The following is a 15147-nucleotide window of genomic DNA, read 5'->3' on the forward strand; positions in this document are numbered from 1 at the left end:
TCACACCATGTCCCGTTGCTCACACTCAAGTTATATTTTGCGGAAGACAGAGAGCTGCGACTCCAGATGTGTGCATCATCCGCACTCTCGGCATCCAGTGTACAAGCACAAAAACGCGTAAACCAATGACCAAAATACATTTTCAATCATAGGAATAAATTGTGTAGTGCACCGAAACAGCCAAGTGACCTTCCCCAAATGGGGAAACACACAGAGCTGGAGTCGAAAAGCGGAGTTTAAAAGAAAACTTCAATTGTCTGTGCGCCTAGATCTTTTCATTAAGCAGCACAAGTGCTCCTAAAGAAATGTGTTAGCGTAGAGCCCTGGGTTTCATAGAGACACTATGAACCCGAACGTGACGATAATCTGACATTTCATTGAGATATTTTGCAATTCAAATGTTGGAAACCGAGGACCCGTGTGGTGATAGAATAGACTGTACGTGTTGAAACATGGAAAATGTGTCAAGAGTTAAATATGCCAACTCACCTCCGATCTTGGCATTGTATGCCACCCCGGCGCCACAGATGTCATTGTTGGCAACAGCGGCGACCTCGCCGGCACAGCGTGTCCCATGTCTTGAAAAAGAAAACAGACAGAGAGAACGAGATTGAATTCTCATCATTCATCAAGCATCTACCAATTCAGGAATTCATACAGATGTTATTTGTGAATTTCCATTTTGAAGTAATACTCCTGAATAAAGCATCACAAATACATTTAAAAGGGCGACACTTTAAAAACATAGCTACAGATAAATAATGCAATACGACCTTGCGACGAACATAAAAACACAAAAATGATTTCTTAGAGCAACGAGTAGAATATCACCCTCTTCAATTAGCTATAAAGTTTTCAAAGACAAAGGAAAAAAAGTTAATTTTTCATAAACTAGGTACATTTTATAAAAGCAAGACACAAGGTCATTCCCATTATCCGCTGAGAAGCGCTTGACTTTCTGTTTTCAGTACTTTACACCTAATGGTCTCATTTGCTATAATTGGCCGGGTTTGCCGGTTTGAAAATCAAGTTCATTTGAAATAATGTCTCGCTCGCTTTCAGCTAAAACGAAGCGTTGAAATGCCAGGTAAGCACGTTTTCATTGGGACATCTAAAGCAGACCAAGGTCAACCTATGAACTCTCTAAGTGGCCGGATTTCTCCGGAGCATGAATTGGACGTTGGTATTCTCTGTGCTGACAAAGACACATGGCACAGCCTCTGTGATTGGTGTGAGATTGAATACACCGGCCTCATTTCAAGAAGGTAACAAAAGCTCATTCACAGCTCTTGTGCGTGTGTGTAACAGGCAGCTATCTGTTAAATATGACAGCAGGTGAGGAAGTGATATGCGCTTCCTCTGGGACGAAGATTACAGTGCGAGACAATGTGCAAATGCCACTCGCTTCATGCATTTCATTAAATTGAGCAAAGACCAAATTCTTTCTTCAGTTTTATCACCAGAGAAGTTTTTATTTGAGTTCAGGTGATTTGATATGCATCATGTAATTTGAACTTTACCTTGGCACTGGAAATTTCCACTATTAAGAGTGAAAATATTAAGGAACATTGCCTATAAAGAAAATATATCAATGCAAACTATTCATATCACAGTAATTGCTGGGAATTATTGCAGAACACCGAATCGAATTTTATTACAAAGAGATTCTGAAAAACTTCTGTATTTAAAGCCTGACAATACAAATCTCGCATAGTTTAGAGTCAATAAATATATAAATAACAAACTAAAGTATATCACTCTAATGTCTCAAATGCAAAAAACTATAGAATAATAATTTAAAAATCATAAACTGAAAGTCTCAAATATCTCATTTCTGTTTTACTGTAAATATCTTCTAAAAATATTACGAGTTATGCCAAATTGTAAACATAATCGCAACGTATCATGTTTTATTTTTGCATTATATTTAGCTCTTATACACAGCACACAGTCTGTGTTGTGTATTTGAAAGGTAGATGGAAAAAGAAGCAAATGTACATTCGACCAAAACAACATAATACTTCAAAATATTTGTGATGTGCAAGATAATAATACCACATGGTAATTACAGGCAATATATTGAAGTAGAGATGAACCGATATATCGGCTGTAAGTAACATCACCAGTTTGATGTTCAATATTAATAATCATATGAAATAATAACATCCAGAAAGCGAAGAAATTGTAATTTAATCTTCAGAATTGGTATTGGCAAATTACAATCGGAATAAGCGGCTAACGATATAGGAAATGTATTATCAGTGCATCTCCATATCGTATTATTGAAAACCAGCCATCGTCCAAATTACAAACACATTTATAGCTGCACATAGAGTGCTGCTATGTTCAAACACTGGACGCACCGAGTCAGCAGACATTGTGAAGTCACAAGAGCAAGAAAGTAAAGCGAATAGATACGTGCATGGAGAGCCCTTTCTAGCTATCCATAGCATGAGATCACAAAGGCTAACCATTGAGACATTCCACAAAAAATATCTTTTGTGTTCCACTGATACAGGTTTTGAACAACCATGAGGGTGAATAAATTATATATTTGTATGACCTATCCCTTTAAAAAACAAGCTTGAAAAGAACATCACATTCTGCATTCAGCACCTCCTGGAGAATATCCAGTGAAATCCTTTTCGATCACCATTAAAATAGATTTTTGGTCTCTCTGTATCCCGCTGTGTCACCCAAGGGGTTTATTCTCATTTAAATAAAATCTATTTTTGCCAGTAGATGCACCATCCACACAACAAATGTGCATCCAAAAAAAAGTTCACACCTCGCGAGTTCACACGGCAAATGACACTTCACACCATGAGGGAGACGACTCCCGCTGAGATCTCAAGTCTCGAAACCTCACGCTATATGATGGAGATAAACGCTGGTGAATCGGCAGCATTGGAGATGAAACCTGGATGAGCGGCACAGTGTCTATAATAAAAACCGGTCCAGAAGCGACTGAACATATTTGAATGATCTGGATGCGAGACGGTCTTCAGACGTACCGCATTGCCAGTGTTTGTTTATTCTTCACACCCCACCAAGCGGTAATACCACCCACACTTTGCCGAAAATAATACCTGACTTGCTTGTTTGAAACCATTTCAGACTAAAATAAGAATCGATATCTCATGTCTCATATCGACGTGCCTCCCGTGTAACCCAGAGAAGTCCAAATTACCGCCGTGGTCTTTTTTGGAGTCCTGTGGATCTGTGAGTGACAAATGGTCTGCATGAAATAAATGTCGGCAATGTGCAGAGGAGACACTTTCTTAAAATGTGTCTCCGTGTTAAAACTCAAACGTCGATGATACTACGTGACTGGCAGCATTCACATCGCACAGAGTTAACATGATTGGATGAGGATGTAGTTTGGTTTGACACGGAGTTAACATCCCCTATGTGCGAGTCTCACTTTGAAGCTGAACGCATGCGGGTTTCTGTTTGTGTGAGTGAGTGAGATATTCCCCTTTTGAGTGGTCTTGACAGGTACAAGAGGCTTTTTTAACATTTACATGTAGGAACTGTTGTATTGACTGGATCCGCAGGTTATGAGCCATTTCACACAATTAGGCAATTCAATGTTTTGAGTACACAAGCTGTTTAAACTTAAAGGGATAGTTCACCCAACAGTAAAAATACTGTCATCGTTTACTTTGTTCTGATGAACACAAAGAAAGATATTTTGACATGATAAACTACAACAGTAGGAAAACTTAAAATGGTAGTCATAGGTGCCCCAAAAATGTTTGCTTTCATTCATTCTTCAACACAACTCATTGTGTGTTCAACAGAGCAAATAAAACTCAATAGTTGTGAATGATGTCCCGAAACAGAAATTGGCAAACATTCTTTCAAAAAACTTGTAACATTTATTTAATAACAAAGGTTCTCTAACATCTTAAACAAAATACACTTTACTTAACTTGGTTTATAAATAAATGTGGTATTTACGTTTTATTGTTTTTTATTTAGTTATGTTTGTATAAATTTGTATTTCTCATTGTTAAACTTTTATGATACTTGATCAAGAACCCAGTATCAACTATCGTATTGTATTACAACTAGCAATGCACCGGTATATTGGCCAATAATCAGTATCAGACGATAATAGCTCCTTCTCAATCAAGCCCATGATCAGGGCCAATATATCCTGTCAATCAAAAAACAACACTATTTTAAGAAACATGACCATTTTGATGTTCAATATTAAAAGTCATTATATGAAATAATAACATTCAGCAAGTTAAGAAATAATCATTTTAACTTCTGAATTTAGTTAATGCAAGTTAATATAACCACTAAACTACTGGGACCGGTATCTGTAGTTATCCCTCTGAATAATCAGTATCTATTTAGTATCGTTACATGTCTAGCTACAACCCATAATATATAGCAAAGTGTCCGTCAAACAGGACACAAACACTCTTGGTACACAAAAACTCAGAGGTTGATGAAGATGAAAATGTATTTCTGGTTCGCCTTAAAAGAGAACAATCAGTTATTTTAAGACAATAGAATAAATACTGCCTCTATATAACCATGAATCAGACCTTTGAACATACTGACACTGACATACAGCTTACATTTGATAAGAATGTGATTATTCTGCACAGGAGTGTTCGCCACATCCTCATTCAAGGCACGGCAGTAAGTCCCCCTGAGACTCAGCAGGGCAAAACTCTATTTACACTTCGATGGCACAACAAGTGTGGAAATGACTAGCGGATTCATACGCTAATTGCTTTTACAGAGGGTATGTACCGTTTGTTTGTTTGTCTGTCTGTCAGAGGACAGATCTAACATTTAAAAAGAACAAAATCAGTGACGGGCAGAAAACTCCAGAAGGCTTTTCTGACATCACATCTGTCATTTACGCTAGGCTTGACATTTAGTGCATTTGAGGTTAAAGCCACATATCGTCAAGTGTTGATTCAACATCACACGTGGGTCTTGCCATTTAACAGAACCAGAGAAGAGCAGCGGTTAAGTTGCTGACAGTGCAAGACGGGGGGGGGGGTGGTGCTTGCAGTTTAAGTCAGTGTAATGGAAGAATCCTTACAGCGTGTGATAATAATGTATGACATAGTAGTAGAGCATGCTGGAGCTTGCTAAGAGTTTGTGGCTCAAGTTGGTTTGACAAGCATGAATATCGCAATTTGCATCGTATTCTGCAGAAATTGGGTGGTTTTTACATCGAATCTGTGGCGGTCCAACCCCAATTTGCACCATAGGCAAAACTCCCACTTACTGCAAAATAAATATTGAACACGTCACCATTTTTCGCAGTATTTCTCAAGGTGCTATTGACATGAAATTTTCACCAGATGTCGTTAACATTGCCAATAATCCATACATACAAAAACAAAACAAATAAATTCACAAATTGTAATAGAATAACAAAGGGGGACAGTATTGAACACACTTCGTACTGAAGACTTTGTTGCTAATGACAGCTTCAAGACGCCTCCTGTATGGAGAAATTGATCGCATGCATGCTCAAGTGTGATTTTGGACCCTTCTTCCTCACAAACGGTATTCAAATCTTTAAGGTTCCATGGGCCTCTTCTATGAACTCTGATCTTAGTTCTTTCCATAGATTTTCTATTTCTATTCAAGTTCCATTCATGGGCCATTCTAGCAGCCAAATGAGATTTTCTTTGGCTGTGTGTTTGGGACCATTGTCTTGCTGAAATGTATACCCTCTATTCATCTTTATCATTCTTGTAGATGGAGGCAGATTTTTATCAAGAATGTCTATATAAATGAAGGAAGGATGAATGGACAAACGTAAAAAGTTTCCCAGTGCCGTATGCTAAAAACAGCCCCACACCATAATGTTCCCACCTCCAAACTTCACTGTTGGTTCCATGTTTTTGGGTTAATTTGCAGTTTTTTTGTCCTACAAACATGGTGTGTATTATGGCATCCAAAGAGTTCAATGTTGGTCTCATTTGACCAGACTATATTCTCCCAGTATTTCACAAGTGTGTCTTAATATTGTTATATTTTTTTCTTCAGCAATGGAGTCTTGCGTGGTGAGCTTGCATACAGGTCACTGCGGTTGAGTTTATTACTTCGTTTTCTTTTAAACTATTGTACCAGTGTCTTTCTGAAGTTCTCCACAAGTGGTCTTTGGCTCTTGGGCCAATCTCCTGATTATTATTTTTACTCTGTCTATCTTGCGAGCAACACCTGGTCGTGTGGTTGGTTTTAGGTGAAATTATGTTCTTTCCACATCCGGATTATGGCCCCAACAGTGCTCACTGGAACAGTCAGAAGTTTATAAATCCTTCTATAACCAATGCCATCAGTGAGCTCTTTGCTTTTACCCATTCTGAGATGATACCGTTTATATGCCATCAGTTGGGGCTGAACCAGCTGATTTTAATTTCCATTGACAGGGGCAGGATTGCTTTCTAATTACTGATAGATTTCAGCTGGTGTTTTGGCTTTCCATGCCTTTTTGCACCTCCTGTTCTTCATGCGTTCAATCCTTTTTGTCTCATTCCATTTTATTATACATCACTTAATTTGTAAACAAATTTGTTTTGTTTTCTTTGTTTGTATCAATCTGGTAAACATCTGGTAAACATTTCATTTCAACAGCACCTTGAGAAATATAATTACTGAGAAAAATGGTGACGTGTTCAATATATTTTTTACCTACTGTATATTCATACACTGGATTAGATGGGGTGCAAACTAACCTTTCAGTGTCCCAAGAAAGAAATTCAAAGAACACACTTCTTGTTTGAAACACGGAAGATGAAGCACACAGGATCTCATCTAGAGATCTTAACCAGAACATTCGCGGGATGCTTTGCTCGCCAGTTCCAGTTATATTTTCATAGAAGATCAACGCGGTTCTGCTCGACTTCATGCAACATATTTCTGTCTTTCATATCGTGCCTCCTGAATTAATGACCGCAGATGTATTTTGGAGGTGCTGATAATCAAAATGTATTGGACTGCCTAGAGCAAACACATCGTGAGAATTGTGTAGTGAAGAATACTTCATCCTGCCTTTGTTTGAACAAAAGCCATTTCCAGATGTCCAACTGTAACATGCCAACAACATGGCGTGTTATGGTAACCTATGATGTTTTATCAAAGAACTTCTCTCCGGGTGGAATCTGACAGAGATCTAGACATTGCTTTATGGGTGTTTGGCACCTTTTAACAAAGCATTTCTTAAAGTGATATAGAAAAGATTAGCTTCTGAGACAAACTAGCTGACTTTTAATACATTTTAAAATGTGCAGCAATGAGCAAATATGAAAAGTAAAGGATGACTTAATAAAACTTCAATGGAATTTGATCAGAACTGCACATGCATGATGTGATATCTTAAAGGAAAAGTTCACCTTCAAAATGAAAGTTCTGTCATCATTTTAAACCTTCTTCTGCCGAACACAAAAATATAATTTTAAGAATGTCTGTAATAGGAAAACCCTTTGTTCCCTATTAACTTGCATTGGTTTTGTGTCCATACAATAGAAGTCAATGGTAACCAACTGTTTTTGGTCACAAACATGTTTCTAAATATCTTCTTTTAGTGTTTTGCAGGAGAAGAAGATCACACAGGTTTAAAATAACAACTGTGTGAGTAAATGACGACAGAATTTTCATTTTGAATTTAAACTATTACTTTAAGATACATGATGTAGTGATAGACAACCAATGTTGTTATTAAATAACAAAGGTGACTTGAATAGGACGCATTACCTCTATAAATCAATTAAAAATGGTTGCAGTTTTATATTATATTTATTATTTTATAATTAGACAAAGTTTGACTGACTAAAATGTATTTGGTTAACAACAATTATGTGACATTTTAGTCAGAAAAAGACTTGATGACAGTGCCAAAAATAATGACTACAATATAAACTGTGTGATTTGGATGCATGTCGACAAGGATAGAGATGCTTGAGAGATTAAAGCCACACTTATGGGTACGTTGAAAGTTTCTCATCACAGCTCTGGTTTATGCTCATGCTGACTCAAACCTGCCCCACTTTTGTGGCAACACGCTTAAAAATTTGAATTGTGCAATGCATTATGTAACCAATTACATTCGATGGAGGATAGTTGCTGTGGAGGTTGTACAGAACATTCTCATCTGACACGGAGAAAGAAAAACTACTGCATTTCAAAAAGACAGACAAATACAGAACTTTTCATTTATTTGTTATATATAATACTATATATGCATTTGCTTTTAGGCCACGTTAACACAACGACAAACAGAAAAGATTTTACTTTGCCTTTTGAAAAGTTTCACGTACACATGACAGCGTTTTCATTTACACGGACCCAGGGAAACGGATAAACGCTGTAGTATGCACGCCAGGCCAGTGGATGGCCATGTTGTTGTGTAAAGAAAAAGGACGTGCCTTGGCACATACACATGCATAGTTATATACCAAAAGTGCTCTTTAATACCGTTGCTCGACGTATATGTGTGTTTAAAGTCTAGCGAATGTAAATAATAGTGTGTCTTCGCTGGCCTATTTGGTGCAGCAAATCCACATTTTGCTGGGGAAACTTTAAAACCCAGTCGAGGAGCGAGAGCTCACAGTACGGGAAGCCGCCATATTGTTTTGGCTATACTCGCGCAACTCAATGCGGGTTAAGAACTAGTGACGGTCTTCTCATGTTTTTGTCTCGATTCAGCATTTTGTAGTTTGCATTATTGCATTTTACAAAAAACCGAGAAAGCGAGACGGCCAGCGTTTTTAGAAGCGACATGTGCACAGCCCCCTAACATTTCTAAGATAAAACATTAAGATTTAGCTATGGGCTCTTTCACATAACGCTGACCTTGAGCTTGGCTTCTGTCAATAGCAACTCCAGCCTTCCTTCATTTGATTGGCCAACACATTCAGAGAGCGCTGTTAGATAGCTCAGCTAGACCAGAGCCGAGATCAGTTATCTAGGCTTTTTGTACAATCTATCTAACCATCTAGAACCCATTGGCTTGACCATAGTAATTTTTTTTTCCTACTATGGTAAGTCAATGGGTAACATATTTTGGGTGAACTATTCCTTTAATGCCATGACGATATATACTGAATTGTGTGGTTCTGCTACTAATGTTTAAACCATCATTTATGTACGCTGCTAGACAGACGGTTGCATAACTAATCCAAAGCACTGTAAAAAATAAACGGCTCCCCAAAAACTGTTGCTTTTTAAGTTCACATAAGCATATATAGTGAATATTTAATGTAGTGCAGAGCAAAAATACACTTTGTGGTTATAATCACGGAGGTTTTCGCTGAAACTGAAGGTGGTACTGAACATTTCCTGCTACTGTAGCAGTTCTGAACAAAGCTTTGCGGTTTCTGTGGTATTAGATGCAGAAACTAGATTAGTGCACCATTAAACCACCTGCAAGGTGTGAACTGTACTTGAAAAGGAAAAAATAACACGTATGTTCTGATGATGAGAAAAGGTTTTGAAAGGGAAAACGTTTGAGAAGGGATTTTTCACAACGTGCTAAAGAACGCGTGGGATGGGAATAACTGACACAGTTATGGAACAACAGCTATTACTGCATCTCATGCTGTTTCTGTGCATTAGAGACATTTACATTGATTTACACGTGTTTCTTCATTGGAATGAACAAAAACAAGGACAGCGCTATTCTGAACTATTCCTTTTGATTCCAGGTTGCTCTTAACTATACGCTTTCTGCTTGTCATCGCCAATCATGATTAGTTAGTCTCATGATAAAATAGCCTCTTTGGCTGGGCAAGGAAGGAAAATCCTTGAAGTCAGGACAAAGCCAACCAGAGTTAAGCCCTTACATTCATCCGCGGTGGCTATCCACGACTTTACAAAGGTTGACGTTTGATCAAATCTGGAGGGTATTGTGGCAAACCTGAGATTCGAATCATCCCTTAATACAATCCACTTCCAACGCTAATGACGTTTCTTCGCAATTCTTCCTAAACCTCTGCAGATTAAGGAACTGTGAGACAATATTGCCCAGTGTTGTGGACGCCCATTACCAAGGCAACAAAACACAATCCATGGAGAGAACTAAACGCATAACACATCAATCATGGCGAGAATCATTTCCCGGCAGCAAACGCACAGACAGCAGAATGCAGACTCTGGAAGCATTCGAAACATTTACAACCCTGCATGTATTGTGTTGTTAAAGTGAATATAAATTGAATATAAGAGTAAATATCAGAGGAACTCAAGGGTTTATTTCAATCATACCACCATGCCGAAGCAACTTGTTTCAGACCATCTGCTTGTTTTCATCAATTCTAGCTTGACAGTGAAGCGACCAAAGTCATTAATGTCCAATGAGAGTTGACAAAGTTAAGTAGAGCACATCTTTATGCAAATGAGCGATACACCGCAGCGACTACCAATGAGTGCGCTCTGTGACCTCTGAAGATTCAATCGCTGTTATGTGAAACTGCATTCACGCTGATGTCAAATTACGTTTTAGCTGTTTCAAGTACAGTTCGCAAAACTCCATCACTGTTTATGAAGAAATGCAAACACCAACTCATTTACACTGCAAACTGCATTAGACCGAGAGTGACCATGTGTAACACCATTTGATAGATAAATGATGTAACAAATGAACGATCACCTCATAACACACCAAAATTACAGATCCCTCTTTCATTTATTTCAAATTATGTGATTCGGTTTTCTAGCAGGGAAGGCAAAACTCAATAAACGCAACAGAAATGGGGTATGGCAAAAGCACTAATCATGTAGAGGCCATAACAGTCCAGTATTTCTGCTACCGTCAACACGCGGCAGAGGAAAAATTTGGCACTAATAAGAAAGCAGTGAATGTATGGTAGTATTCATACTTGAGCTGGTTTTACGCCAAGAGCATCATGCCCAAGCAAAAAAACAGCGCGGTGCCACCAAGGACAGGAAAACAAATATTGACAATCCAGCCCACAAAGACATGGATTTGCAACATGGGTCTTATCTATAAAAGAGAGAGTCCATTCCAGAAGCCTGAAGAAGAGGTTTCATTCATTCAAATAAGAACTCTGGATGTTTTGTAGACATACCTGTTATCATTCAGTTGGGTGTATCGAGGCTGAGGGTCTGGGTCGCCGTCGTTTACATCATAACTAGCGTCAGGATCCTGCCAAGATATGAGGAATGTTTAGAAAAACAGAATAGTTTACTCATCATTTACTCTCACCCATAATGTTCAATTTTAGGAAAAATTATCTTAGAGTTTCGAGACTCACGTAGTTCTGCATCAGGTCTGGGTGGTTTTTCTCGATCCCATCATCCAGAATGGACACGACGACACCTTGTCCGGTGAAGCCTTGCTTCCAGGCTTCTTTCACGTTGAGGTCGCGATGTTCCTCATTGTACTGTGTCAGACAAAGAACAGCTCAGCATCACCATCTGTTTGCTCACTGAGGTCACGTTACATCCATCTTTCACTTTTGAAGCAAACATCAACTCTCTAGTCAAGGTTGTGGTGTCTTCCGTCTCCTAAAGCTATGCCGGCCATTCTTGATAATTCTTGATGCCCTGACCGACCCCTATTCCTCAATATAAGCCCCGTTGAACGTGTTTGCACAAAAAACTAGCCAATTCTGACCCGGAAAAAACACCTTGCACTATTGTTAAAGGACCCCATATGGGTATATTTTATTTATGGTGTTTCATAGTTTCAAAGCTGACTGGCACAAAATTGGATGTTAACTCACATGTAAGCAACACCGCTCAAACACACATTTAGAATTGTTTCTATTCTTCAGATGTGCTGACCAAGCTTGACTTAAACTCGAGAGAATACAACCAAATGTCGCAAGTACTGACATGCAAGTCACGCAGCTGGACTGACCATCATCCCACCGCATAAGCTCCGAGAACTGACCTCAGCCAACACGCATCCCACAAGCGCTGGAGTGAGCGTGGCCACCTGAGTTTATCTGAGCAGAAAATTGAATTTATTTCACAGCGGGGCTCCTTGACTCTCCACTTGGTCATAGTACTGCCTGACTTCTCCCCAGAGAGGTCGGAGTGAGAAAACCGAGTTAGTAAGGTGCTGTCAGGTCCGACGACCCCGAAATGATACAGTCTCCTGGTTATCCTGGGATTGCGAGTCAGACCAAGAGCATCACTGGTTTATTTCTGAAGCCCACATCAGGCCAAATGATGCAATCTCTTGTCTCAAAGGTCCAGTAATGATGGCGCTCGGGTTGATCAATTGCTTTGGATGACCTTTGGTCAACTGTTGTAATTGCAGAGAAAACTTGCACTTTTCTGTAGAAATGTTATAGAGTAGCACCTACCCAATGTACTGGTAAACATGACTGATAACACCACCGAAGTAAAAAAAAAGATTGAGAATGGACTGCAGCTCAGAGCAGCCAATAATTGTATTGTTTTTCAAGACGTTTTTCAAAAGGCGAGAAAATGCATCTATTGGTTTTTGATTCATTAGCTGAAATGAAATGCCCTGGTTTGCTGGATGTGGTATGACAGAGCGATACTTCGGAAACATTAACGATTTCCATTTCACAGCAAGAATCTCATGAATTAGAAATCTAAACATATTAAAAAACTCATGATGGACAAAGTTTGTATGCTATTCCTCGTGGCTTAATACGTGTATATTATAACAATGGTCTTTTTGGTTTATTTTTTCCAACAACCTCGAGGCACCAACGGGAATATTTAAGACAGGACTGCATAGCTGTAAAAGACTTTCTGAAGCACGGCAGTCGATATTGGAATATTTGCACTGATATATATGACTTTTACAAAACAGACACCTTAATAAAAAAGTAACTAAATGTCACTTTAATGAAAACCTGAAATACCAAAAGGCCACAAAATATTTCACCGTATTTCTATTTTAGTGCCTCACTATTCAAGTATAAAAACAAGTCAAATCCACATCCTGATGCAAAAGTAGCCACCACAATGACAGGGCATTGCTCTGTATTTTCTGAAGTCGTATGTTTTTATTACATGACGATGCATCGTATATAAAAAATAATTTTATGTAAAATCAAATAAATTAATTTAAAAAAAATAAAAAATAGGCTAAATATTGGAAACCTTAAACTAAATAAAGTTAAAATGTTGCCTGAGCAATAAACTAAATGAGTTTAAGTTGAGGCACTAAAATCATTAAATGTTTAAAAACAGCAGTATAAAAATAATAAAACGTAACGGTACACTTAACTAATACAACTACAATAAAACAAAAAAAATGGTGAACCTTTTTTGATTCGTGGGCACAAACATACCAGCCTCACTAAATAAACAAAACATATCTGATCACGCATCTAAACGGATCTCCTGCTTCCACGTATGAAGATGACCGAGTAAGTGCACGGCAACGGTGGAATTTCTCTGATGAACCAAATCACAGTCGGCTGATTAAACTTCAAGCTACGCCGGATGACCACAATGGGAACGAGTTCTCCGTTACGCAACTTCCAATCTAATAGGGGCAAACAGTGTCCCCTGCATCCAAACACAACATTACGACATCTCATGCAGACCTTTGGATACGAGCGGGAAGTGCAAATGAACGAAAAACAACACACAAACTCCAATGAGCTATTTACTCACCAAGTACCACTGCTGTGTAAACTTCGGATCAGCTGGTTCGGAGTAAATATCTCTCTTCGTCCTTCGCCTCACCACCTGCTGTTCCGCCCACAGTACCTTTAAGAAAACCAACAAACAGTCAGAGGCATACAGGAAGCACGGCTTTCTACGCTTTCCTGACAGCTCAGCTCTGCACAGTCAAAATGAATATATCAATGAATCAGAAATCTGAAGTCTTTATTGATTTTAGCTTTTCGTCACATAATTAGAGCTGCATTATGTAACTTTTGTTTATGGTTAAAATAATCAAATATCAGTTATTGAGCAAGGCGGCTGTCGAACGATTAATTGCAACCAGAATAAAAGTTTGTGTTTACATAATATACGAGTACTGTACATCATTTTTAATTTATAAGCACAAAAACAGACATGTATACATATTTAGATGCATTTATATATAAACGTATTAGTTTTACAGTTAAGATTTTTCTTAAATATATGCATGTACGTGAATGTTTTTATAAATACAAAATAAATATGCACATGACAGAGACATACATTATGAAAACAAACTTTTATTCTGAATGCAATTGATCGTGATTAATCATTTGACAGCCCTGGCAAGCACATTAAAGTTGACCTTCATTGAAAATTGTTGTCTCATTCCCAAGCACAATGGTAAGCAAATAATAATGATTTATAATTTGAACCGTCTGATTTTACATGAAGTCAGTTTGATGTAATTTGACTTGAGCCCATTTAAAGGAAAGGGTGTCAAGAAATCCTCAATTTTTATATTGAAACAGAGAAGGCGATAGAGAGGAAAAGTGCAGATTTAAGTGAAACTGAATTTGATGAATGATGCACTGAGATTTGATTTGATTGTTAAAAGTAGGCTATGATATTTCCCCCACACACGTTGCTTAATTACCTCACCATGAAAGCATGTTTCACAGGTGATGAAAGTGTTACATCCGATGAGATTGAAAAACATAAAATAACATTCACCAATCGCAACATTTATTAAAGAAGTAAAAGAAATGGATGTTGATTTAAAGACTAATGAAAATAAAGAGACAAGTGCAAGAACAACATCTGTCAACAGCAGAGGAAAGCTGCTGACAGACAGAAAGCACACGCTGTCCCTCTTCTGTCTCCCCCGGCTCTTCCTGCACTCAACACAGAGGAATCGAGGGCTTGCTGAAAGATTTGAAGCAGTTTCTCGAGCGGTCACCGCCGCAGCCGAGCTGAGGGACAAAATGCAGACGCTGGCAGATTGTTTGATTGACAGCTCAGTGTTGCTCACGCCACTTCTAACCGACCGCTGTCTGCCAGGAGTTTTAGTTAAGTGGATGAAATGTACAGAGATGTGACAGGAAAGTGAACAACATGCATGAAAAGATGGTCATGGGTCTGACCGTGAGCCAATTTGAACGACCAATAAGAAAACACAGGGTTATAATGCTGCATGTCCAATGCTTTTCCCGTTTAACCGACTACACAGAAGTAAAGTCTTTTTAACACATTACCACAGTATATGGCTGCTAACTGGTCTAAATAAAA

At 38.4% G+C, this 15147-nt stretch overlaps 1 protein-coding gene across 4 annotated transcripts in view; it reads right to left on the bottom strand.

Annotated features, from left to right (window-relative positions):
* furina (furin (paired basic amino acid cleaving enzyme) a) overlaps window positions 1-15147 on the bottom strand; it is a 75257-nt gene that overhangs the window by 15519 nt on the left and 44591 nt on the right. For all 4 annotated transcript variants that reach the window (XM_079459449.1, XM_079459450.1, XM_079459448.1 and 1 more), the window contains exons 4-7: window positions 13606-13701; window positions 11256-11384; window positions 11070-11146; window positions 490-578 (exon numbers count right to left, since the gene is read on the bottom strand). In XM_079459449.1, the coding sequence (XP_079315575.1) occupies window positions 490-578; window positions 11070-11146; window positions 11256-11384; window positions 13606-13701 (391 nt within the window). The remainder of the gene's footprint in view (window positions 1-489; window positions 579-11069; window positions 11147-11255; window positions 11385-13605; window positions 13702-15147) is intronic.

The sequence above is a fragment of the Barbatula barbatula genome (assembly GCF_947034865.1).
Source record: "Barbatula barbatula genome assembly, chromosome: 1".
Lineage (NCBI taxonomy): Eukaryota > Metazoa > Chordata > Actinopteri > Cypriniformes > Nemacheilidae > Barbatula > Barbatula barbatula.